Raw genomic sequence first — 27999 nt, forward strand, 5'->3', positions numbered from 1 at the left:
CTGTAGGACTCATCACGATACATTTTGAAAAGTTCGAATAAATGCACACATTTCTTGATGCCCATGCAGCCTTCGTCTGCTAATACCTTAAACTTGAGTGACAAAGAAAGTGAAATGGAGGCGCTGGATGCAAGAGGGGCACTTTTTGGTTGTGCTGTTTCGATCTCCTGCGGCTGTTATCCCATTAATTGTGGGAAAGAGGATGGACACCTTTCATTGACATTTTTACTGGATATTCTTCATGATTTTCCAATGTTCTATGGAAAATTTTTGGAAAAATCACCTGTAAGATAGTCCTCTTAGTCATAAATCAGCTATCAAGATTCTAAAACACCACAACTGAAAAGCATCTGGCACCTCAATTGTGAAAAAATGGAAATTGCGAGTTACGTTGAATAAATAGCCTTAATAAATACGAATTCAAATCAACTTTATGATAAAATTGCAACAAAATTGACACAAGAAAATATTAATTACAAAACAATATAAATATAAAAAAACTGACTTACACTTAAAGTAGAAGAGGGCAATAAATGTACAAGAACATAAAACCTGTGAGATAGCACTTGGACCAATTAAAATAAAATACTGATGATGTTAAAACAACTGCACCTATGCTAAAAATTGTGAGCAAATTGAAAATAATGACAAACAATGCCTGACTATATCATTTTTTAAAACCATAGATCATTTACTTCCACCATCACTCCTTTGTTAAGAAGGATTAATCAATTTTAAAAAAGGGTGTGTAGAGCACTTTGATTTAGACTTCTACAGGAAAACTTGTACATTCTAGAAAGGTAATTCATACTAATGAAGCGATCTCTCTCAAAAATTTCAAATTTTATCTGCTTGGGAGGTCGTAAGGGAACATGAGGGAATCGACTTTCAAAATTCAGTGGTCAAAGTCGAAAACAAGTGACAGTTTACAAGATGAAAAATGAAAAGGGGTACACGAGGGTAAATATTTCTTCAAATATGTGGGATAAAAGATATTCACTTCAATATTCTAAATGATTCTCTCCTACTGTTTTCATTCGTATACATAAATTTTGACATTGCTAAAAAGTATTGAAATGTTTAAATCTAAGAAAATAGAGAATTTCAGTTTGGCAAAGGATAGGTAATATTGAGAAATTTGATCATGTTGGCTTTTGTTGTTTTACATTCAATTTGTTTTGTTTGATTCATAAATTTAAAAAAAAACCCGACAGAATGACTAACACGAAGTGAATTTACCTTTTCCTTTTAGTGGATCACTGGAAAAAGTAAAAGTCTAAAGCATCAGAACACATGTTTCCTTGTCAAAATTTTACACTATAAAGTGTTGAACATGTTTTAAATATTTAGTACCAACTTGCAATCGGATAATCGGTGTTAAAAGTTACAGTTTGAATTGATGATTACAGAAGACGCTTATTTCTAATTTAAGAATTGAAGGAATTAGAAAAAATTGATGTGATCACTGCAATCTGTTTTAGCAAGCAAACATTCACTGCGATGCTTAACATTTATACCCATCTGGTTGTCCATTATGAATGATACACACGAGCATGAATGCGCATTGCTTGCATGTATATTAGACAGCAAGAATTTGACAAAATCAGTGGATAAGGACAAGTGATCTGGAAAGAAAAAAAACAGATGCCACTATAACAATTAAGATTTTTTTTCTTCTTTTACTACTACTTCAAATAAACCACAAGGGCTAATCCTTGCGTTTCAGTCCCATCCCCCCTCCGTCCTTACAACCAGTCTCAGGCAACCATTGTTTGAGACCATCAAACTCGGGTCGCCTGGCTGGGAATATCATAATCAAATAATATCATATCAATCATATCAATATAATCAAAATAATATTAAAATAATTTGAAAAATAACAAATCATGAAAACATCAATTAAAATCTGAATGTTAATAATTTGTAACACATATTATAAGAAAGCTTTTTTTATGATCAACTGCTGAGGACCAAACCTGACTCATTAATTGAGGCACTAATGTTTCAATCATGGGATGATAAGATATACAGTCAAGTATGAATAATAAAAATATGATAATACAACGAAAGAGTAGAGGAATGAGAGCTACTACAGACAAATGTAAACAAATGAGATGGCAGTCAGTCAGTCTTAAAGCCCTGAATGCCATAATAAAACTTTCAGTAGAATTTGTTTCAGATCCAATTTTACACTCTATATTAAATTAGGCACTGGATGCGAAAAGGGCACTTCTCGGTTGCAGTGTTTCAGAGTCACCTCTAATATTTAATTCATTGTAAGGAAAGTGAATGCATCCATTTCACTAAAAACTTTACTGAATACTCCTTATGATTCTACAATTTTCTATGAAAAGAATTCTGGAAAAATCGTCCATTCAAGTTTTCTCCATGGTATTAATTAGAAACAGAGATTCTGAGAGACCGCAATCAAGAAGTGCCCTTTTCGCATCCAGTGCCTCAAATTATCTATCTCTGATGTTCCTGGAAAATCTTTGAGGTTAATTTTTTGAAACATAATGCACCTAATTAAGGTCCATTTTAGTCAATAGAAATACAAATACTTTAAAACTTTAAAAGAAAAGATCGATTTAGGAAATTTCAGTGTTTCATACATATAATTTGATTGCAACTTGAGGGTTTCCTTGATCATTTTAGTTGAGCATGTTCCAGAGAAAACTCCGATGCAAAAAGACTAAAGAAAAATATTCTGATCTCTTGAACAATCTCACTATTGCTTGACACAGCTATAACATTTGCACCTTTAATTGGGTGCCTTGAACAGATGTAACTTAGATGCTTGTTTCATTAAATTGCAATGGTTCGATAATACTTACTGTTCTTCTGTTATTACATTATCACAATTATAGAATCAATAATAATCTTACAATTTTCGTTATTATTTAAGCAACATGGACTTTGTAAGCATATAAAATAAATGTGAGTACAAAGGATATGAGGCGCTGCATTGTTAGCTTTATAACCGCAAAAATTTACAGTTAAATTAGTACAACAGGTGGTGTCCCAGAACTTTCCCTTCATTAGAACTAATGAAAGCTCAAGAATACAGAATCATTTCTGGAAAATAAAATAAATCCTAAAAATATTTGCATCAGAGAATTCTTGAACATGACTTGAGTTTTGCACTTCAGAATAAATTAGAAATTAATTTATTCAACTGCATCCTAAACCAACACTGAGAAAATTGGAAATCATTCCTAAACAGCATAAAATTGACATCAGTTAACAAGAGGAATAGGAAGGTGTTGCCCCCAGAATTACAAAATATACAACTACAAATGATACGAGCAAGAGTTTGGGTTGATCATCAATTATATTAGAGAAAATGATTTACTATGAAGATAATGGGGAGTGTAGTCAGCTATTATAAAAGGAGAAATTTTACATGTTAGCCCTCTAAAAACTTACACTATCACAGCCAAAATAATATTAATGAAGAAAAAACAAACATACAAAGTGTCAATAAGGAATTTGGCACCCTTACTAATTTCATAATGATCAAATGCTTCTGAGTCAAACAAAGGCAGAATTCGAAGCAAAAGAGTTTCAGGAAGGATATACATGTTTTTTCCTCGAGCTTAACATAAGAAGGAGAACAAGAGAAAAAAGGCCACATATTATTGTTGCTGAGCATTAAAATGAAATCTCAATCTAGAGACAAGTAACAAATTAAAGTAAAAGGTTCTTCAACCCAGGAAAAATATGGAGGACCAAACAAAGCAAAAGGATAAAAATTCACCTTCAAAAATAAAATTTTTCACTAAATAAAGAATGAGATAGTACCTACATGGATATGTGGCATCACAAATATTTTTATTGTAACTCAGCAATCTGATGTATTACCTTATAATTTCCTTAATAATTAAACACATGCAACATTTTCTTCAATCAAAACAGGATAAATTAAATACTTGACACTTTGAGGATTGTAAGGGTGCAAAATGACTTATAGGACACTTCATATGGTAAATATTTAAAAATTTCCTTATAATTACGCATACATACTACAAATTATTTCATAAAATCCACGAATGGATGAAAAACTCAACAAAATTCCTAAAAATTGCAACACAAATTAGAGTATTTCATGGATCCTGAGTCTTTACTAATTTTTGCAATGTTTAAATATTGGAAAAGTTATTCTTGCATAAGTAGTAAGAGATTAAGCAAGATTGATACTAGGGGAAACCCGCCAAAATGAGATAATGAACAGCTAATTAGAAAATGTGAAGGCATTAAAAACCAACTTCTTAATTTGTCCTCGGGAGTCTGTCAAAGAGTATTTCTTTCAAACAAGGATCAATTTCATTCACATTCTCTTTCATAATAATAATATTTACAAAAGTGACTGTCGAGAACAATTTTGATGTAATTATGAAGAAATCAAATCGATTGATAATAAGAAATCAGAAACATAATTACTGTGAGCATTTGAAACAAAGTAAATGTATTTTTTTTTTAACTGTGCTCCAGTTTTTGGACGCTTAATTTTGGCTAAATTTCCCCCAAAAATTACAATCATGATCATTTTAAGTGATATGAATACCACCCATTGGGACAGAATTGCTAGCCTAAGAATACAAAACTAAGAAAAGGTCAGTTCTTCTGGATTTTTAAACTTTTCTAATTGGAGAGGAGTTCCGGAAGAGGAGCCCATAAAACATGGACTAGTTTGTTTCAATGATCTGTCTGATCAAGATAAATAAATTGCAAGGGTCTCAGCTACGTTGCCGTTTGTCCAGTTAGTTAGCCACTGCTTGACGAAATCAGCACAGACCATTATGAGCCCTCCTTCCGGAACCCTCCTCAATTGAACTTTCCCTAGGCTGCAAAACTGAACTCTTAAAGCAGACAAGTTAAGATGTAGAACATCGGAAATTAGTCCTATGTAAAAGCAACAGCAACTTTGTTTTAACAATTCAGTGTTAATGAGTACTGTTGTCAATGCAAATGGAAAAACCTTTGGGCAACTTCAAAGGTTATGTTTGAAAAACAAAATTAACTCTCTGCCTCCTCATCAGTTACCTGAGGTTCTGTCATGCTAATAAAATAGTTCACACATTATTATTCTTTGACAAGAATGATCAAAAGAAATTGTTTGACATCCTACATCTTTTACTTCATCTCGTTGAAGTATGCATATCGATGACATCATGAGAAGGAGGAAAGACTTCATCCATGAATTCTTCTGAATGACTAGAGCTGTATCAACTGACATGTCCTAGGGATAACTCATTTCTTCATCAAAAGTCACCTTGGACAAAATGTGAAATATGGAAATAGATAGCAGTGCAATGACAAGAACCTGAAATCAAAGAAAAAATCACAATTACTTTTAGCTGCAGTACAATGTACGAGCACAAATGAATTAGCAAAGCAGCAAAAAATAAAACAAAAACCTCCTCTCAGATAACCCTCATTTTTTTAAACAGAAAAAAAATCACAGGCGGAATATAAAATTATCACTCAATACACTTCAAGTTTCCAGGAGAGTAAAAAAGTTAGCTGAAAATTAAGAATATATTGCCGCAAAAATATTTTTCTTTAGGAGAGAGAAAAGTAGAGAATGAAACTCATAAACTAAATAACAATTTGATAACACATTGATAATTTTTTCGCTTTTACAACAATAACAACTCCTGACTCTTGACTTGATATCTATTGACTAAAACATCTTAGCTATTTAAAAAAAGGAATTTAATCAATATGAGCTGGCCAGCCCCTTGCGTTCTTTTTTCTCACTTGATCTTCTCTAGATTAGTTGTCGAGGTCACCTGGCTTTGAGAATCTTAGGCTAAAACCAAACACAACCACCACGAATCAACTCTTAAAACTGTTTTGAATTTGCAAGAGCGTATTCCACTTGCAAACCCAATAACTAGATGAAACCACGGCTTTAGATTGCATTACAAACATGGAGAAAACAAACCAAAACGTCAGGTAGGGGTGATCTGTGGAGTTTTTTCATGTAGGAAAGGATTATGTATCTAAATAATATTTTCTGGTCGTTTTGATAATAAAATTAATAAAGGCTACAAGACAGATATTATTGGTTTTTTTTTGGTTTTCTTCTTCTTCTTTTCTTCCTTTTTTTTTTTTTGAAATAATGAGTTTTAAAAAAGTATTAAGTTTGTAAAAAATAATTTTAAAAAAACTTTGGAAAAACATTTTTACATCAAATGACTCCCCTGATCACCTAAATTTTTGGCACCATCCATTAACTTTTTTCAAGGAGAAAAAAGTATAACAAAAGTCTACCATACTTTTCCTCAATTTTAAACATAGATCATCACACTTTGGTAACAATTTACGGATGAGCTAAGAAGATAGCGCAGGCCGAGCTGAGATATAAAAATCCACCAAAACTTAGGTAAACGATAAAAATAGAAACTGTACCTGGTACGGTCTATCCTTGGGGCAAAGCCATCAATTTTAACAACATTCCAATCATCTTTGCCATACTGTGAATAGCTAAAAGTTATCTGGAAAAAAAGAGATGTAAAATGTTTAGGATGTCAGTAAAATACACAAAAAATTCAAAATCTCGTTTGGCATATTTTTAGAGAAAGAGAAAATGTATTGAAACAGAAGTCCGTATTAGAAAAAAGGCATTTCAGAAGTTGTCAAGTAGTTAGGAAATAATGCAAAGATTTTCTGCTTTCAATGATATTAGTGAAGACAGTTTCTCATTCAAGGAATTAGGAATGACGGTACAAGTAGGATGAGTTTATTTTTACGAGATGCCTTAACATCGGAGGCCATTTACACCTCTGAAAACATTAACAAAAGGGTGTTTACAAATACAGATTATTTTACAGTAGAGGATAGGAAGGAAAATACAATAAAAGAGATTAACTTGAAGAAAAAAATGAAATAGAACACAAGGCATTGAACAAAGAGTTCTTTAAAAAAATGTCTATTCATAGTATATTAACGAGATCATACGAAAAGTAAGTTTCTCTTACTTGTATCATAAATTTTTTAAGTTAGGGGATATACCTACGATTGAAAATTTGAAAAAAAATTGCTTATAACATTTACTAAAATGATAAACTGATTTTTCATTTTTAATCCATCAGTCACTATAAAATCACATTAAGTTATGCAGTTCCAAGAGAATTTTCTGTAACTTTCTGAACAAGTTAAATAAAAAATGAGGTCTCTCATTTTCTTCTTTAGAAAACAAATTGAATGGTTTTAGTTTTTAGTTTTACTTTCCATATGCATGGTTCAAAATGATAAGAATCAACTGTTGAACTTTAACATTGAAAGGTTACTATGTTCCTTTCAGTTTGAACCTTTGGTTTCTCATTTAACTCGTTTCCGTAATTTGTGATGCTTTAACAATTTTACATTACTATGATATATTGCTTCCGATGGGTTCTGCTTTTTTCATCAATGCATTCTACTTTACTTGATAGTGTTTTGAAAATGTATTGGCTGCACAGTGCTCATAAATGTTGTGCTGATTTTTGTTTTAGCAGCCATGTGATTTGTGATATTCAACTCTTATGGCGAGTCAGTTTTTTGCTCTGACAATGTCTATTAGTCCAAAACAAGTTTCTAAAATGACAATGTCCAAAAGTTCAAAACACATTTTTAAAATCAAAGTAAATGTGTCAAGGTTTGATTTTATTGTGCTCAATTTCAAGTTATTTATAAAGGGATGTTTGAACTCTAAAGCGGCCTGTGATACACTGTGAGTCAACATACCCGGTCCCTGCGAACCCTGCAGAAATCACTAAGCAAATGAATGCACAAATGCACGAACGAATGACTGAAGGAATGAATAAGATGCTCACCTGGTCTTGGAAGGTGTCTTGTCCTAAAAATTTCATGGGCTCAAGATGTGAATGGAACTCATCAACCATAGTTAACGATTTACCCAACATGTGTTCTGTAACAGAAGGGGTAAAGAATAAAATTGAGATTAAATAGATAAAAAGCACAAATGTATTTAATTTTCCAGGAGGGGAAAAATGGACCTGCATCTTCTCAAAATAATGAGACGAATATTAAAATTGCTATGAGAGTGCTGTTGCTGTTTACCTCCTGACAGTGTAGATGTCATTCAAATATAGACACGTTTGGTTAAATTCATTGGGTTTCATGTTAGCTGATACCTTGTTTCTTATTTGCTTAATTTTCTTGCCAGTCTTAGAAACTTGAGCTACAAGAAGCAAAGCAACTGTAGAACATGATCAAAGAGTATGAATATAGACTTTTAAAGGAATGCAATGCAAATGGTACCAAATTGATCAACATGTTTTTTGAACGGAGTGGTTGGACAAATCTGGATTCTCATTTGGTTTTTTCTAAGACTTAATAATTAGAGTCAAAGGAACTTCTTGGCTTTGTTTTCCCCGCGAAATGGTGTGGGCCCAGCACCATTTCTCCACCTTGTTTCTTGCCAACTATGTGATTAAAATAGGCTAAAAAAACAGAACAAACTGCATTCAACATAAAAAGTTCCAACGAAGTTGAACTTATACAGGTAAGAGTAATTTTTTCAACTATTGCTCATGAGGATTTTTAAAGTTATGATGTTGATAAGAGTTCACAAAAGTGATCTTTCCAAAGCCAAGTAATGATGTCTTCATGTATAAGCATATCATGGATAAACTGAGCACGAAAACTTATACTATGTAATTTTGCAGGAGGGAAGGAACAAAAACTTTGCTTTCCTCCACTTCATTCGGAGTAGTTTTTTGATTGAAAAATTACCGATAATGTATCCCATTGTCACATCGTCAGGAAGCCGGATCCTCTCGCCGATGCTTATGAATTTGCCACTCCTGAAACACATGTAAATAGTATTGTGTCAATTACATCAATTCGCTGATGAACACTGATAAAATGAAATGAGATCTTGATGTTGGAGGTGTCCCTCGGAAGTTTACAAATGAGGCTAGGTATGTACAAGCACTAATTTTGAATACTTACCCCATTAATTTTCTCAGTTACTTCTAATTATTTATTTTTCTCCTCTTTCGCGATTGGAATATAAAGGCCCTTTATATTATATAGGACCGAATTAAGGGGGTGGTCACATGGGCCGCGGCCCATGGCGGCAAATTTTGCAATTTTTTTTTTTAATTTAGGTATAAAAATAAAATTGCAAACGGGAAAAGGAGACAAAATCTTGCATTTCCTGTGAGTATCGTAATTTCTAATTTTGTCGTTTTGCGGTGATACAAAAGACAGCACCTTTAATTAGTCGAGTTATGAGAGAAACCAAACACGCAATTTGGCCAGAACGCTCATTTATGAACATTCTTGGCCGTTTTGGTCTGACATTAGAATCTGAATATTGTCAGTGACATTTTTGTGTCAGAAGGTTGGCTGTCCTTTCATTAGTCTAGTTGAGAGAGAAACCAAACACGCAATTTGGCCTGGAGCGGCGCGGCGCAGAGAGCAATGATGACGAGGACTTGAGATGAAAAGGAGAGGCCCTCGGCGCGGCGGTCGGCATGTAACACATATTAGCGCCTACAAGACTGCATGAATACTTCACGCATAGCGTCAAACACAGTGCGGTCAGCAGCGGTCGCCGTGTAACGCATAGCGCCTACAAGACTGCATGAATACTTCACGCATTGCGTCAAACACAGTGCGTTCAGCAGCGGTCGGCGTGAAAGGCATAGCGCCTACAAGAGTGTAGGAATACTTCACGCATTGCGCCAAACAAAGTGCGATCAGCACGGCGCGGCGGTGGAAGTTAAAATTATTGAACCACATTTATGATTGTTCTTTCATAATTTTTTCGTTCATTTCTTATTAATGGAAGGCATTGTCCACACAGAGACATGTTTACGGAACTTAACTTTCGCGCCAAGTTCCGTGAATTTTTGCTAGTAGTGTTGACAGGGCTTCCGCAAAAAATGTATCCAACACGAGTAGACGCGTCTTATGCATCCCTCTCCCTCCGGCACGTTCACTTGACCGTTTTTATTGACGTTTCAAAACGAATGAGATGGGGGCGGCAAAATACCATGGCCATGGGGCCCATGGGCGGCAATTAGGTAAATCCGGCCCTGATATAGGGAGGAGCCTTGTCAAACGTTCTTACTTTCAAAGGCAACACGGCTTTTTATCAAATCTTTGAATTGGTATCCAAAAATTGTTTTCAGAAACAAAATGAGATACTAAATACAAATTCAAGATTCTTCATTTTGTACTATCAAAAAACACCTTTAGTGTGTGGATTTGTACCGAGAATACAGCCTTGATTCAAATCATGCTATACACTCCTGAAATTATTTTCTAAATGTCCTCTACTTCAGACCTGAAAAACTGCGAAAAGTATTTTGCTTCTGAGATCAGGGAAAGAAATCTGAGGGTTTCAATCATTCTGCCTAGTTCTTCACCGCACCAAAATTAAGAGAAAAAAGGGAAACGGAGAGAACGAAAAATTGGAAACCTCGCAATCAAGATACGAGTTCTTCTGGTTCCAACATCTATATTCCGATACATTACATTAGTTCGACTTCCAACACTCGGGTCCAGCAGAAGCAGCCGATCGGAATCTGATTTCTCTTATTCAAATCTCGATAGGATTATTCACTCTGATAGAGCCCGTTCTCAACTGGGTATTCAACGACTTAAAGATAAAAGGCTTATGCGAGAATCTCGTTAACGATGCGTCTTTGGTCGGTCTGCAGTCTTATGTCTTTCATAGACCCAGTTCCAAGTCACAGTTAATTAATCCCATAAATTTGAAATTGTTAATTAACTGAGACACTGAGAGTGACCCGAGGGAGAGGGGGAAGGGGGACATTAGCCGGCCGCATCTAGAATCAAAACGCATCGACACCACAAGAAACCCAGAGAGGAGTTGTAGATGCTCATGCAGAAATCGCTACTCAATCGCTACTTGATTGGCACGATATTTTTTTTGGTTTTACATTGAATCAAACATGCTTTCTTGTAGAAAAAAAGTTGGAAGATATTTACACATGTGCAAATTATAGGGTCGCTTCCAGGTTGCAAACATTGAAAATTGGAAATAATTCCGTTTGATCCTTCCCGATGGTTTTCAACTCGGGATTGGGTTTCAGAAACGAAGAATCTGATATTCGACGAAAATGCATTTATTTTCCTCATTTTGGCATTTTATACTCCTGTTTATATTGTGAGCCTTCTAATCTACGTTTTCTTTCTATCAAAACAATTATGAGGACTTCTAAAAAACGGTTAGGACTTCTTAGCTGTTTGAGTTGCTTAACGCAATCGAGTTCCGCCTGAAAATAGACCACCTTTGATCAAAGTTCTATCTAGTTCTAGGGCTCTGTCTTTTCTATCCTTTAAACTTGTTTCAATGGACTAGAAAAAAACTTGGGGGAAATTTCAGTCGAATACAAACATTTTAATCTGACTGCCTCGGAGGTTTTGGTGGCATAGCAAAAGGAAAAATCGACGGAGAAAGTGTATTGACGGAAAAAATTAAAAATGAACAATAAATTAAAAAAATAAAAATAGAATAAAATAATAAAATAACTGAAAATTTGGAAACATTGAAGTAAGAATGAATTACGAGTAAGACGAACATATTAAATTATTTATCGAATTTTCATTTCATAAATTTTTAACAGCAATTCAATATATTTTGGAAAAGTTTCAGGAGCGTACGTTTTCTCATAAGTTGGTGTGCGATGCGTCCAGTTTAGATAACATATTTTTAATTATAGATACGTTCAAAAGTATACATTTTTTCTCGCCTTCTTTTTCTTTCCTTTTTAGCCAGAATTGCAACCAACAATTATCGGCCAATTAGCCAACAATAATCAGCGAATAATTCCACCGACCCTCGCCCCTACGAGGACGCCAATTATACGGAGAAACAAAGAGGCCAAAATACACGGAGATGACGACAGCTAGAATTTGAAAGAAAACACAGAAAAAGGAATACCTCCGAGGTGTGTAAGCCTGTAAGCTTGACTGGAGAGGGGGTAGGGGACTGAATTAACCGGCCTCGACTTGACCAAATTAGGAGGAATAATTAAGGATTTTCCCACGCGGGAGATGGAGTTATAAAATAGTTGAGATTTCGTAAAATCAACAAATCGATCGGAAACCAAGGGGAGGCGAAAATACCTCGAGAGACGAGCGAGGAGCGACGCGACACGCCGCGCTCGGACAGGTGTGGGAGCGAGACACCCTCAGATCGGCAAGTGCTACGATGAGACGAGGGGGAGCTTCGTTAAAATACCGAAGTAAATTCTTCCCTACAATTGTTTATAAAAGAAAAAAAGGGAGGGGGGGGGGGAGAGAGAGAGAGAGAGAGACGGAAAGTTAATGATACAATTTGATAGGAACTGTCAATTAGGGCGAGCATTCGACTGCTGAGCAAATCCACCTTGTCGCACTGGGGGCTCAGGTAGTGGATTTCTGGACAACCCGACGTATAAAAAATATCTCGATGAAAGGATATAAATATCTCATCAACTATAATCCTTAAATTAAGTGACGTGCACAAAAAGAAGGTGGATGTCTTAATCATTGTAGTATAGGGCTAATACCAATTCTTGGCTGAAAAAAAAGAAAAAAAATCAACCTTCAAGAATCACCGGAGGGAAAAAACTGTGTGGTCTGGGTGTGAATTTCTTTCAATTAGCTGTTGAAGAAAAAGTCTCCTTGGTGGAAACTGAAGTCTAGTCAACTTTCCCCTTTCCTCTAAAATAACCTCTTCTTCGGTTCTAAACAATACCCCTCTGAGTTTCAGGATATTTCGCATGTACGGATAAGAAATTTCAAGTGGAAAAATCGATTCATTCCTCATTAGTGAAAACGCTCTTGCAAAACTAATTTCCAAACGCTGAATCTGATTCTTCTTTCTGTGTTATAAAAATAGCAGTAAAAACGAAGTAAACACGGCAAAAATTGCATCACTTCAAACACTCCATCTTAAACCTGCAACATTATTGTACCTAAAATGACCATCGAGTGATGTTTTTCAATTTCAAAAATTCCATTAAAAGATTTAACAAGAAAATTGTCTCTCTTGGGAAGTCATAAAAATCACCAATGATGTGAAAATGTAAAAAGAGAGATCTACTGAGGTACTTACCCTGCGATAGGTTTCATTTTCAGGGCTAAAGCTCTACTCAAACAAAATCCAGCACCACCGGTCGCAAACCAGAATGTGACATTTTGCTGCAACAAAAATTGAATTTCTCATATAATAATTTAGAAACGAACCTGAAAGAAATGGCGCTGTTTCAGGTTGGCAACACTGTTTTTTCCCCATTTACATCCAGTAAAAAATATCGATATTAGGTGAGGCAAACTGCCTCGCCAAGAATCGATTATTTTGCATACATTAAATGAAGGAAAAATATTGTTGCCAAGCATCGTCACCTAGAGCAAAGTGTGCCTGTGACCTCTGTTTAGGTGTTTCTCACTATTAGGTGAGGTTATATATAGGAGTGTCTATATTATATAGGAGGAGGTTATATAAAAGGTGATGCAAGCTGCCTCACCAAGAATCGATAGTTATGCATACATTTAAATGAAGGAAAAAACAATGTCTGCCAACTTTCAATAATCGCCTTTGGAGAGGGTGCGCCCTCTGTTAGGGTGTTTCTCAAAAAATAATGTCGATGAGAAAGGACAAGGATGGGAGTTGAGGCGCTTTCATTAGTGCTCAACTATTTTCCACCTCCCTTTCTATTCTGATGCAGATGAATTCTGGGTCCGGGACTTGGGCTGACCTATCCACGGACCAGGGAGTTAGTGTTTAGTGAAAAAAGCGGAGCTGCAGTTCGTTAGCGCGGAGCGCTACCCGACTCATTGTTAGGCAGGACGCGAATGCGAAAACTCCTGGCGCTAATTGACTGATAAGAGCCCGATACAAAACGACGCGAGTGGGTCAAAATGATGCATTCGGAGACGACCGCGCCGGTGTCCCATTTTGCATAATGCATCGCTAATCGCGAGCAAACGATCCCAATAATTGGGTGCACCCCAAACTCAATGCACCGCGTGATGCAACCGCTTGCCAGGAGAATCGCTTCCGTCAGAAATCTACCATGGCAGTGTTCCATGAGCCATGCGGCGCGTTAACATCCTCAACCTTAACCGACTCTGTAAGTTCAGTATTACATTGGAGTAAAACCTCTTTCTCGACAGAGGAGAAAACATCATACCATTTCCTGCATTTGGGCATTTTGAGTGTTCCTGATAGATGTTATCCATGCCCCTTGTTTTGGCGATAATCAGGGAGAGAGCTCCATGGGGAATGGACGGTTTTCCCGGGAAGATCCCTCCAAGATGGAAAACTGTTGATCCTCGAGGAACGGGGGGCTCTCTCCGTGACTTCAGAAATTGCGTTTCATGCATGCAAGTGTTCCTGGTAAATGTTACGGATGACCCTGTATTTTGGCGATAGCAGGGAAAGACATCCACAGGGGAAATGGGCGAATTTCCCGAGACAGAATCCCTCCGAGATGGAAAACCGTTTGGGTCTGTCCAATAAAAACGAAGACTACCTCCCGTGCATTCAGAAATTGACAGGCTTGAATATCGACTGTCTCGTTAGTGAGATTAGCGGTTCCAAGTTTCCTCCGCGTCGGAAATTTAGTGGCCTGAGAATGAAAATTTTGTCACGAAATTAAGAGCATTTGAGAAAAATGTCCCCATTTAAAGTCCGTGAAGCAAAGAGGTTTCAGGCTCTTCAACATTGAGGAAGACCATTTCACAACCTTTGCAACACCCGATGGCGCGTAGCAAGTTTTCGCATTTCCACTCTCGAAATGTCAGACGAGTCGAGCTCCAGCGGGCCCGATTATATGATACCTGATAAGCTCTAAAGACATAGAGACATAAGACGACAAAAGGGATTGGTGCAGGGATCTACTATTGGTGGAAAGCGGCTGGTGGCAATGGACAGAGGAGGTAGTGTAAATGGGTGATCTCACTAACGGCATGCCCACCTACGACCCACCTAGTTAGTCCCATCATTTGTTTTCTTCCTTCGTCTAACGGATAGGAAGCAAACCAATGGTCAAGCCAATAGGGATCGCTTCCATACTCCCCATGTCTTCTTTGTCTATCGCTTTGTCTATCAGTTTTCACATAGTCCGGCCCGCTGGGAGGCTGCACCGTGGGCGAGGACGGATCAAAGCTCCGAGACTGAAGAGCGACAGTCCTCGATATGAGCCACCGTCTTTCACGTCGAGAGCGTAACCGAGCCAAGAGCGGCGGGGTGGAGGGGGGGAGGGTTAAACAAAACCCCCGGGAGGTGATAAATTGAGGGGAGACACGTCCGAGCCCCGGGTCGGGTTAATTAAGAGTTGGTCGGTGGGTGCTGTTGCCGCTGTTGTTGAGGTGCGCGGACCATCACGTCTTGGCGGCCGTGGCGCGCGGCACGAGGGTGGGTCGGCCCCTCCGTGACCCGTGACCCGGGGCGTAGCGGGGGCAGTGGGCACCCGACGCGGCGCGGCACCCGAGCCGGGCGATCCTGATGAGGTTACGCCCGAGCCTCGACCACTACTGCCGTGCTAAGGAAAAACGCCGTATGAACCTTCGGGCGTTGCCAAATTTCCTCTGGCAAATCGTTAATTTTCAGGAAAATTTTTGAATATTTTCCCGCCAATTTCTCAGATAATTTTGTTTGTAACTTGACCTAAAGTGTCTGATAATTTCAAGGAAACATATTCATAATTTTCCTCAAAAATAAACATTTTATCGAAGGAAATTTGGCAACTCTCGAATGTTCATACGGCGCTCTTCCTTAGTACGGCAAACTACCTTCACCACTGCCACTCCCGAGCTAAATGAAAGGTAAATATGCTCTCGAGGGCGACTCGGCGTTAATGAAATTGGACCGCGTTCAGCAGAAAGGAACCAAGCCACATCAGCCATTGTCGAATTTAACCGGGAGATGTCATTTTTTACAAGAGAACTTTGTGCGGAATCCTTTGAAAATTTTGAGGGATTTGCCTCGTACTATGTTGAAAATTCACTGAAATTTGCACAAAAATCCGCACGACTGTTTTCGTGTAAAAAATTAAATTGACCAATTAAATTTGGCAATAGCTGATGTGGCTTGGTTCCTTTCTGCTTAACGCGGTCCAATTGCATGGGACTCGCCGCGCCATTTCAATGTGGACAAAGGCACCCGAGGGAAAACAAACATTGCGCCTCGGACAACATTCAACATTCCTCGCTAGGATCATACCATTCTTGTGAGTTTCGTCCAGGGACCCAGCCAGAAATTTTTTATTGGTGTAAGGAGGGTCAGTAGTCAAATATTTCTAACCTGGGCGGGGAGGGGCGCAGAAACGTTTGGAAAGCGTTTCCAGAAAAGGATGAGTACTTTGCGACCAAGAATGATGCTGATCAATTATATCATCATCGACAAACATTTCGACTAAGGAAGGGCATTTTTCTTCATCTAGATTCATCCAGTCAATATTCTATTCGAGCGGCTAATTTCAACCTTAGTAACTTAATGAACTTAGTAGTAGTAGAAAAAGTAAGCAGTAAAAAACTTAACGAATAATCATACTTTAAAAAAAACTTCAGATTCACCTAGGAGACAACATATGTGACATGACTAGTCGAAATTTGCCACTTACGCGACCACAATTTTTCCCTGATTTTCGGGTCATTTTCTTCTTTCCCTTGACTTTTCCCCGCTTTTCGATTAACTTTCATTTTTTCCCTGACTCTACCAATTTCCCAATTGGGGCCGCTATCACAGGAAAAAAATTTCATGGATGCACCAGAGTCCAGACTCGTAAAAAACTTAACAGGAAAAATACTCTTGATTTAATCGGATTTTTGCTTGAATCGAGAACCAAGCCTCTTATAATTTAACCGGATTTCCTTTTGATGCAAGCAAAAATCCGATCGAATCAAGAGTATTTTATCTTGTCAATTTTTTTAAGATTCGGGACTCAGGATCCAAGAGACTTTTTTTATGTGTACACGGAGAACTTGTGAAAATTTTTAAAAGTTGGCAACCCTGTTTGTACATAAACTTGAGTGCGCTCGCCATCGATCAAGAGCAGTTTTGGGTGAAAATCAGATGAATTCGACGCGGGTGAGCAAAGCTGAGCCGCGAGGGTTATCCGCAGTTGCGCTGCGCGTGTGCGCGCGCGCTCCGGTTTAGATTAATTTAAGAAAAATAAGAAACCGGTCGAAGAATTTGAGCCAATTAAAATGAGCTCGTCGCCAGTTGGCTTGGACAGGAAAAGCTGGACCGCCGGTTGTAAAAATTGCTCTCGGGTATAATAGTATTTTTTCCCACTTTTTTCTCTTTGCCCTTTATTCTAATTAGATGGGCCGTGCAGCCATGCCTCGACGCACAGGTTCTAGATTCCGATGTCTCTGCGATCATACGGAGAGCACATTTTGCAACCTAGTATCGTTAACCTGTTTTATGACTTCGGTTAGGTTCTAAAAATGAATGCTCAAAAATTAATTCCTCCTTAAAATAGACGCATCGTAAATATTTCTAACGGACGAAAACAACCAAAAAAGTCGCGCGGAGGAAAAATAATTGCTTTAATGCTCGGAGAGAATCCCAAGTTCAACCTGCTCGTTTGATCGTGTTCATGATGTTACTTTTTTTGTAACGATGATTTTGATCCCGATTACAATGCAATATCGTCCTCAGAAGTCAGAAAGAAAAGAAAAGAAAAGAAAGAAAAGAAATTTGGACTTGGAATCCACTTTGAGCATTATGGAAGTGACGGTTCCTTTTTCTCCGTATACTTTTTGTAAGCCACTAAAAGGTTTAGAAAGGATGATGATGATAATAATAGTAAAAGGCATGCCACATGTATGATAAAGTGCCTACTGTTTTATTTATTTTTTGTAAATTTCCGGAAAATGAGTGACATTATTTTTTATCCAGGCTATGAATTGAAAATAAATTCAGATTGACCTCTTTAAGTCTCATTTTAGCGTGTAATTTTTCTACTGCACTTTTTCTTTACATTACATATTTTGTGGAATTCTGCTCCAGATTTTGGATGGTATATAATTGGTAAAAAATTTCGTCAAAAAGGGGGAAAATTGTGCGATTTTCAACTTTAGAACTATACGGTACTTTCTATCTGCCTCGGCACTTGATAATGTGTCCACTTTTACTATTATCCTGCGACACCAATACCCACCACCCCGATACTCCCAGCTAGGAACTCAAAGGAATTCCCCTCCCCCTCTCTTATTTTAAACTCCGAATATTCTGTCTTTCATAAAAATAGAGAATTTGCAGGTGTCTTAAATTTTGTGAATTTCATCTTAAAAATGGCCAGGAAAACTGAGTACGAGGATATCCTTGGTTTCTAAATTGAACAATTATTTTTGAAAATATGACAAACTAACCTAATCTGCTGAAATACATGTGATTAGGGGGAAATGCCGCCAGATGACGTCGTAAGCAGGCACATTCTCTCACTTTTACAACTATTTTCCTCCAATTTCCCGTTTCGGAAAAAAATTATGAAAAATACTGCGAACTCAGCTCACTAAGCAAAATCACTAGATAAAGCAATAAAATTTTTGTGTGTAAATTCTCCATTCATAGAGCTAATGGAAATAGGTAAGTCATTCGTTGATTCGCGGTGTTAATGGGTCCACTGTGCGGCGTACGGTACGATTACAAGAAGAGGTCTACCTGCTGGTATCGGTCAACCCGCGGCAACGAGCATCGTCTTGGTTGTCGTTGCCTGTCGTTGCTGCACTTGCAACGGACTCGGACGAAGCGAGCGGAAAACTTGATCGAGCGAGGGTCTCGACGGAGATAGGGATCGCCTCGCACCGGTCTAGGGATCAACTTGTTAATGAGTGATGAATCATGAGAGGCGAAATATTATTTTTTCTATTTATTCATGCTCGTAATTGGACGCATTTAAATCAAAAGGAACTATATCCATTCTAGCATGAGCCCTAAGACCCATAAGAATACATGCATGACAGGGCTTATATCATAATGGATATATTTCCTTTTGATTTTGATGTGTCCATTTCGTTGGAGAAAGGGGACGAATGGCTCAGTTGCACTTGTCGAGAAGAATAAGATTTTATACATTGTGGGGAGGTTTTTTTTCTTACTTTTTTTTCTGTTGTTTAATGGCTTTGTTTGTGGGGAGTTATCCGCAGCAAAACTCAAATTTTTCTTCTTGTTTTGTCTTTTTGAAAAACAAGATACATGAATGACGTTATCCAGCACGGCAGAGGCAATTACACTGGAAAAAACACTCTCTTTGATCCAGAGTCTGGATTCTTAAAAAATTTGACAGGTAAAAATACCTGTATTCAATTGGAGTTTCGCTTACATCAAAAAGAAATCCGCTAAAGTTAAGAGCCTTGGCTTTCAATTCAAGAAAAAATCCGATCGAATCAAGAGTATTTTTTCCTGTCTTTTTAAGAGTCTGGATTCGGGATCCAAGAGGCTGTTTTTTATTCCATTGCAGGATTTTTCCATCTCAGTACCTTTAATGACTATTAAGTATCAGTACTCCAGAGCCAAAAGATACTTAATTTACATTTTACTGCTAACAATTGTTTCCTGTCAAATTCTTTAAGAGTCCGGATTCGGGATCCAAGAGGTTGTTTTTTATTCCAGTGTAGGATGTTTTCCATCTCAGTGCCTTCAATTATTAAGTATCAGTATTCCAGAGCCAAAAGATACCTGACTTACATTTTACTGTTAACATTTACCGCGAAGTTACCTAAGGCTACGGTTGGATGTCACTATCATCGGTTTCAATTTCGTTCTGTGGGCAATCTAATTGCGATGAAATGCAACCAACGTCCGGCAAATCAACAAAACGGTCTACAAATTTATCTGCATTTACAAATTGACGGTGGTGGATCCAAGTTGTGCCTCGTGGATCATGTATCCCCGATCACACTGATATCGAAAACCCTCAGGTGTCCTGCGCGGATCCTAGTTTGCATTGCAAAGCAAAGCAGCAGTGCGATCGTGCCGGGGAAAAACGCCAATGAGCCTTCAGGCGTTGTCAAACTTCCTTCGATAAAAACCCAACTTACTCGGAAAATTGAGACTTTTTTTCTCCCGATTTTTGAGAGAATTTTGTTCGCACTTCAAACTAAAACATCTAAAAATTTCATGGAAAAATATGCACGACATTCCTTAAAAGTTGACATTTTATCGGTGGATATTTGGCAACATTTGAAGGTTCATACGTCGTTCTTCTTTAGTGCGGCAGAGTGCCATTAAAAGTACCTTCCAAGCAGCCACGATTACCTGCTACGGCTATCTATGCTTCGAGCCAGGAACACATGCATTACCGATCGGCGTAACTACCTCGATCTTCGACTTCTAACACATGAATACGAGCACGATTGAAATGATAAAAACATTTCGGATGGGAGAGGTCTCCTAAGGGAGGGAGGGGGGTGAGGCTATTCCAGGGTTGGGCTTGTAAACAGCGGCAGCTACTTCGAGCCAAATCGTTGCCTCCTGAACGAAAGGACGTAACTACGATTCAACGTTGCAAAATTTCCACTCGTTACATGTATTTTATGGATAAAAACTGTAGGGTATTTAAATAGGAAAATTCTGCTGATTTTCCTTCCAATTACGCGCGAAAATCATTGAAAAGGACAGAAATCGCACCAGGGTGTCTACTAAAACAGGCGGGCCAAGAATCAGTACTTTTACAGTACTTTTCCAGTCCATTCCCAAGAAATTCAGTAACTCCTCATAAGAGAAATTCAGTACTTTTTCAGTACCTTCAATTGACGACATTTCGAGATTTTTGAAAAATTTGAATTTCTCGCTCGTATTGCGACCAAAATGACAATAACTCCGGACCTTCTCGCGAAATTCCGCACTTTATCAGTACTTCCGCACCGCCCTTGAAAAATCAGTGCTTTATCCGGACTTTCCGGAAATTCCGGACTTGTAGTCACCCTGCGCACAGTCATGTTATTGTAAGACAATTTAAATTGAGTTACGTTCTGCCGTCTGGGCACCTACGAAAAACCCGAGACTCAGACTTGTGTTTTTTTCACCTTGCCATCGATTGATCTTTGGATATTTGAAACCGCAAGAAGATAAACAGAAATAAAGAAAAAGTTCGAAACATTGGAAACGGCACGGTGCGGCCATGGGCGATTCCGGGATTGTGAATGTTTAGGACCGGAAATGTGTTCTACGAGTATTATATTATATGGATTTGATGATAGTTTTTAAATTTTCATCCCCCATATTGATGGTACAGGCCTCTAAAGTCCGCTAAGTCGGCAATCTAAAATTTCCTCTAAAAACGCACCAATGTTTGTACATTCTTTAGTCTATTTTAACATTTCATGAGACCTTTTCCAATGACGTAATCTTACTCTATGCAAGCTGCTGATCATTTTTCACTACTAAAATGTAGCCGTAAATAGGTTTGAATACGATTTATGCCGTCTGAAAGTCCTCGCGCCGAAAATGCTGAAAATAAAACTTTATATTAACTTTCGTTCCAAGTGCCAAGGAGTGCCACGCTGGGACTTGTTGGGGCAGACCCACAGGACCCCTGAGAAGCCTCCTAAACAATTTTTAGCTGCTAATATCTGCTACTCCGACGGCAGCATGATATTATCTGATATGAAGTCGGTTGCGCGAAATCGGTTTTTATCACTCCGCGCAACCAATTGTTGATATTTCTCTAAGATCCATCACGTAGGTAAGTGGTCAAAGGTTAAAATAGGCTAAGTACGTGTAAAAGAAGTTACTGGATGCAGCAGTAGTAGTGTAATTTATTTACTTCTATGTATAGGACATTTCAGAAATTTAAATTGTTTCTGTTATTTATCATACTAATAATGAATGGTCAAGAGGTTAGAACTGTTATTATAAGTTTAAATAATGTGACTACTACTCACACTGGTTGGTATCCTCATGTTATAATAATTATAAACACGGCAATTATAGAAATTTCGAATATCATGTAGAATATCATTAAATTTCACCTGTAGAAAGTCATTATTAATAGGACTAATATTGTAAATATATACTTATTACACATTTTAGTCTGACTAATTTTACCAAAAATTAAAAAACAATATTCATATTGATAAATTAAGCTGGATGTAGCTAATTAGCTACATATGGTAGTGGATGAAGTAGTCGAGAGTTAACGTTTCGTTTGGTCATGAAGGGCAAATAGATATGTTGTTTAAAATCTCGTTTCTTCTATTTTATTCAATTTTTTTTGTTCCTATATTAACAGCAGTATTAAGATATACAATTATGAATACGTACAATGCTGCTCATAAAGCCAGGTGGAAAGAGAAAAGGATGGCTGCAAATATTTTAAGAAGTGTCGAACGTTTAAATTATAGAAATGCATTCATTTGCGAGATGGAAATCAATGTTTTTAGTCTTCTTTAGAAATAACTTATGTAAATAGCAATTTTTCTCGGATTTTTATCACTCAAATGGTAAAAGTAAAGGCAGATTTGAAATTTACAACAAAAATTACCCTATGATCACGCTCCTTGATTCAAAATGATGCGTTTTAAAGCCACAGTTTCGAGGTGGTTCAGGAAATCAATGTTTTTAGTCTTCTTCAGAAATAACTTGTGTAAATAGCAATTTTTCTCGGATTTTCATTACTCAAATGGTAAAAGTAAAGGCAGATTTGAAATCTACGACAAAAATTGCTGCAGGAGTGTCCTCCTTACTTAAAAATGATGCGTTTTAAAACCGCAGTTTCCAGGTGGAAATCAATGTTTCAGTGTTTTTCAGGAACAACTTATGTAAATAGCAATTTTTCTCGGATTTTCATCACTCTAATGGTAAAAATAAGGGCAGATTTGAAATCTACGACAAAAATTGCCCTGGAAATGTCCTCCTTACTTAAAAATGATGCGTTTTAGGGCCACAGTTGACAACAAAACGCAAGTTGTCGAGCGCATGTCCGGGCAAACCGGCCTTTCGCGCCCAAGAGAGTGGAACGCAAGGCCTGGAAGAAAAAGTAATTTCATTGGATTTCTCAGGCGATCCTGGGAGGATATGGATGCCAATTTTGACGGTTAGAAGGGTTGTTGACCATAGGGAGTCTTTAGCATTTTCCTCCCACGGGTACTTGTCTAATTTCCCTCGAACTTTTTTGAAAACATCTGACGTGAATCCCCGGAACTCCCCGCCGGAATTCCCGGTCGTGGAGTGGGAGAAATTCGGAAGAAAAGAAGTTCCCGATTCCCGGAACTTTGCGGCGGGACACGGAATGTGGAATGAGAGCACTTGATAGCTTATTCCACCCATTGAGGTACTCCGTGGTTTCAGGAGCGTTTTACCGCGACGCGTAGAAAGTTCGACTTTGCGTGCATACTTTGACACAGGAGCGACGACTTTGCGTTAGACCCACGCCCAGAAGTTTATATCACAACATTGAAATTATCGCTCCCACACCCAGCCGCGGGCGGCGCGTGCGCTCCCCTGCCGCGCGGGCTACTGGAATTAAAGATAAAGTATATTGGCGTCTCTGTCGCTGTACCAATTGCCCCCAGGCGCTTTTTCTCGGATCGATTTAGGAGAGGGATGCGGGTGATACGCTTCGTAATTAGAATGTAGACGCTCCGCCATCTTCTGCTCAGGTGGCTCCCCTGCAGGTCCATGCTGGGGCCGAGCCTTGCACATTACGACCGTGGTCAAGTGCTTCGGCGAGCCCGATCCTCGGCTTGCACTGCCTACCGCCATTCATGTCAGAGTTGTTCGTGTACGTAATAAGATGAGATGCCTGTTCCTTTAAAACTCCTCCGACCTTCCTTCCATCATCCCTCCGCCGATTTCTTACGCTCATTGCCGATCGGAGCAACGTCTCTGCGGCGATTTGATGTGCCCGCACAGCGCATCGCGTCGCTGAAACCTGGGATGCGAAAACTGTACCTTCATTAATTCTGGTACCTGCAATACGGGCAGTACATCTGGGACTGATTTCGCGCTCAAAGGCCCAGAGGAGAGTGACCTTTAGGGTCCCCCAAAATCCTAAAATGAAGGGCCCTATGACAATCCAGTATGGAGGAGATTTTGCATGTGTGAAGGAATTTACGATTTGAACAAATGATTCTTATTAAAATTCGTGAAAAACACATGGTGGCCACTGGTTTTCTCTAAAATCAAACTCCCAGCTTACAAAAAAGCATCTCAAGTTGAGGGAAATGGAGGGGAAATCCCACGCTATCCTGAGAGTCTCACCTCTACATCAAGACAGACTCTCCATCCCCAAAGATAAGGTGCAAATACATTGACAGGGCTGCCACTTAAATTAGAAAAAAATGAGTTAGCGTCAGATGACTAAAAATGGTTTCTATACACTAACTCATATTGTGTGATTTGGACACACATGATTTTTGGTTTCTGTACACTAACCACTATTAGTGCTGGGAACTAATTCCGCTACTCTAATTCGCATTCGGTAGGGTTGGGTCAACCTAACCTCAAAACTGAGAGAGGAGAAAACGGCTTAGCGAATGATAACTGGACAATACTTTCAGGAAAAGAAGATTTCTTAAAAGATGAGAGGTAAAAATCAACTGACCGGTTCCAAATGAACGACAGAGGAAAGGAATATCCCATAGGTATGTGCAAGTAGACAGAATTATCCTTTAGAGAGACACACACTCACACATGAAACGGTAGCGAATGTTCACACTGAATAAACATATCTCGTCCGAACACTTGAGATATTCTTTTGAAATTACGGGAGAACACGAACTATAGAAGTAAGCAGTAAGTTCACAGATTTTCGTAAAATATAAACTGAACGCGGAACGCTTTAATCGCAATTTAATACAGAAGATTGACGACTCCAACGAATATCATGCTTGTTTACGTTTTGAATCGAACAGACGATTTCTAACCTTAACAGGTTTATTTATGTTGCTTTCGAACGTTTTCAAGAAAGAGAGGACACTATAAATCATACCGGGAGTATTTACATTGTCAAACGAGCCCGAAATTTCACATTTTAATTGATTTTCACGAGCTGACGCGATTGAGGCTGTTGTACCGACGCCACTTTTTCGAAACTAAATAAATGTAACGGACAATGTGGCAGTTAGTGTTGAGGGCGAATTAGTTTGACCCGAAGGTGAATTTGTCTTACCACAGCGCTAATTTTACAGCTAGTGCTGTTTTCCAATTCTGGTTCGCGCTCTAGTAAAGTCAAGTCAGCGTATGAAGCGAATTGATTGGTGCTTCAGTACAATAAATTAGTTCTGAAGCCTAATTTTGATTCTACTTGGCGAGAACTTACCAAATTAGTTCTCAACGCTAACTACTTTTTTTTCAGTGTAGGACCCTAAACTGAAAGCCCGCAGCCCTGCTGATGTATTTGCTCCCTATCTTTGCATGAAGAGTTTGTCTTGATGTAGAGATGGACTCTCAGGATAGCGTGGGATATCCCTTCCATTACGCCCTCAACCTTGAGCGCTTTTTTTGAGTTTGGGAGTTGATTTCTGGGAAAACCAGCGGCACTATCGTGTTTCTCGCGAACTTTTACATAAGAATCAATTGTCAAATCGCAAATTCCTCACACATGCAACATCTCCATTCCAGTCTTAAGGTCTCTGTAAATTCGTTGTAAGACTGCAAAGAGGCCTGGAAGTTCTGGAATAAAAACAAATCGCCCACGAGGCCCCGGGATGCTACCACAGAATCTATAGGCTGGCGTCAGCCTATAGGTTCTGTGATGCTGCAGCACTCCGGCACCCGCACCCCGGCTAATTCGGCCCAAGCGGTCATTCAATGCAAATATTTGCGCACGGGTATATACAGGACGAAGAAGGTTAAAACTGGAACTCACTATCTTTTCCAGGTTTTATCCCTAACCATTATTCAGCTTGAATATTCAGAGGTACAAAATGCAAAGATATTCGCAATTATAGAGGAAAAAGTTCATGGGCTGTGCAAACTTTGAATGAAAAAAGCGTCAGAATGGGGATACTTAGAACCCGTAAAGTTACGGAAGGACTCTTTTGTGCACTTTCCAAAGGCCTTTCTTCAATTAAGTTTTCCTTTGATTTATTTCAGGCCTCCCTCCTGTTGAATATCATTTTTGAATGGGTATCTCTACGAGCGCGTCTCGTATAACCTGAACAGAGGGGTTAGGAACCACAAAATTCGAACTCCTATCGAGTACACCCAGCTTCACCTTCTCTCCATCCAGTTCATAAATCGCTCTCAGCATGAATTTGTAACTTCATTTTTAAATGAGCGGTATCCTCGTACTGGTATGACCCCACGTTTCCCATAGTTCTTTTTAAAAAAGAATTTAAGTTTTATCAACCGCAGAGCGACGCTGCCATCCTGAGGAAAAACGCCGTATAAGCCTTCAGTCGTTGCCAAATTTCCTTCAATAAAAATCTTTACTGAGAAAATCCTATATATTATCTTGAATATTTTTCCTTAAATTTTTCAGTCAACTTTGTTCACGATTTAACTTAAAACTAGCTGCTCCCGACGCCCTACGGGCGTCCTCCACAGCAGCAATGGTGGTGCATGCAGTAGCTTATTTGGAAGCTATTTAACGTCCAAAATTTCGGACCTCAGTTTTCATACATTGGAGGAAATTTGAGAAAATTATAGGAGAAAATTTGAGAAAATCGAAAAACAAATTACAGCCTGCAAATCTATAGCTCAGGGGCTTTCATTTAAAAAAAGAACGGGCAAATCGGTCCGGTGGTTCTCTCAAAGTTAACGTCCAAAGATTCGGAACTTTGTGTTTTAATATATAGGATAGCTGAAAATTTCAAGGAAGAATATGCATAGCTTTCCTCAAAAATACATGTTTTACTCGGGAAAATTTGGCAACTCTCGAATGTTCATACGGCGTTTTTCCTCAGCACGGCAGGGCGGATAACGGCCGCGGGTGGATTTAAGGTGCCATTCAGCAACAATGGGCGCGAGTCACCCAGGTCACCGACAGAGACAGACAACGGAGAGTGAAAAATTTAAGGAGGATTGCTCTTGCTCATGGTGCACAGCCCACACCTCTGTAGGACGTCCAATCGCCGGCTGCCCGCTGTTCCCAGTCTTCCCCCGCTGCATACATTAAATGAGTCGGAGAATTTGATCACTCGGGAGGTGGCACAAACTGAGCTCATGGTGAGAAGCTATTTGAAATTTAGACGGATTCGAAGGAGGGAAAACAGAATGAATAGTGGGAGCTGAAACTGTATCTGCAGTAGGCATACTCGGACGCATCTCTGAAATTAGACTGCGAGGAAAGTTGTGAGGAGCTCCGATATTTTCATCTCCGTTACCTGCTGGACGTGAATGACTTGCAACTCGATGCAAGTTTTATAAAGGTCTAGCGGCCAGAGATGGAAAGTGAAATTTCATGAGGCTCGAATAAATTTCACAAAAGTTGAAATTTATTAATTTTTTCTAGAATTATTGATTAAATTTTTGGAGGTCTGAGAGCGATTCAGATGGTCTTTCTGTTGATGCTGCGGTATTATACTACTTTACTGAACGTGCCAGACACAAAGAGGGGGCAAAAAGGGGAGTTTAGAGAGAAGAACCCCAACCTAACCTCTAAACTAAACGAAAACAATTGCAACGCGCGAATATTTTAGGCTTGGGATAAAAAATTTCAAAATTTAGAATCACTGTTTCCAGGCGTTTCTTAGCCTCCTGAGTGTATCCCCAAAAGTTTCAATAAATTTCCTGAAATTTCACTCGAATAAATTTCATGAAATTTTCCACCTCTGCTAGCGGCTAGCGGGCGGGCCCGGAACTGATGGAAAACTAGAACTACGAGAAAATAAATCGACGGTGGAATTCTAGATTTTGACTATTGATGACTATTAGACATGGAATTAGACTATTGATGTTTAGTACTTACTCTGTTCTTGCTGAAATTCTTATCCTCCCGATTTAAAATGACTAAAGGGGCTCGGATGCTCGGTTTTCCGAGATACCAGTCTTCTTGTGGACTATAGTTGGCCAGCAGTGTAGCCAGCCGAGGTACATTCACGTAATTGTCATCGTCGAAGTGACAAAACCAT

General features: G+C 38.6%; 1 protein-coding gene across 1 annotated transcript; it reads right to left on the reverse strand.

The window, feature by feature from the left end:
- Positions 1-415: 415 nt before the first annotated feature.
- On the reverse strand, positions 416-27999 carry LOC140224622 (fringe glycosyltransferase-like; the record flags this gene model as incomplete). Its single annotated transcript, XM_072300519.1, is given in 6 exon segments — positions 416-5323; positions 6415-6500; positions 7821-7915; positions 8743-8813; positions 13085-13170; positions 27837-27999. Coding segments are annotated over 6 exon segments (556 nt in total), but the record flags the coding sequence as incomplete, so codon positions are not given.

The sequence above is a fragment of the Bemisia tabaci genome, chromosome 5 (assembly GCF_918797505.1).
Source record: "Bemisia tabaci chromosome 5, PGI_BMITA_v3".
NCBI classification, from domain to species: Eukaryota; Metazoa; Arthropoda; class Insecta; order Hemiptera; family Aleyrodidae; genus Bemisia; species Bemisia tabaci.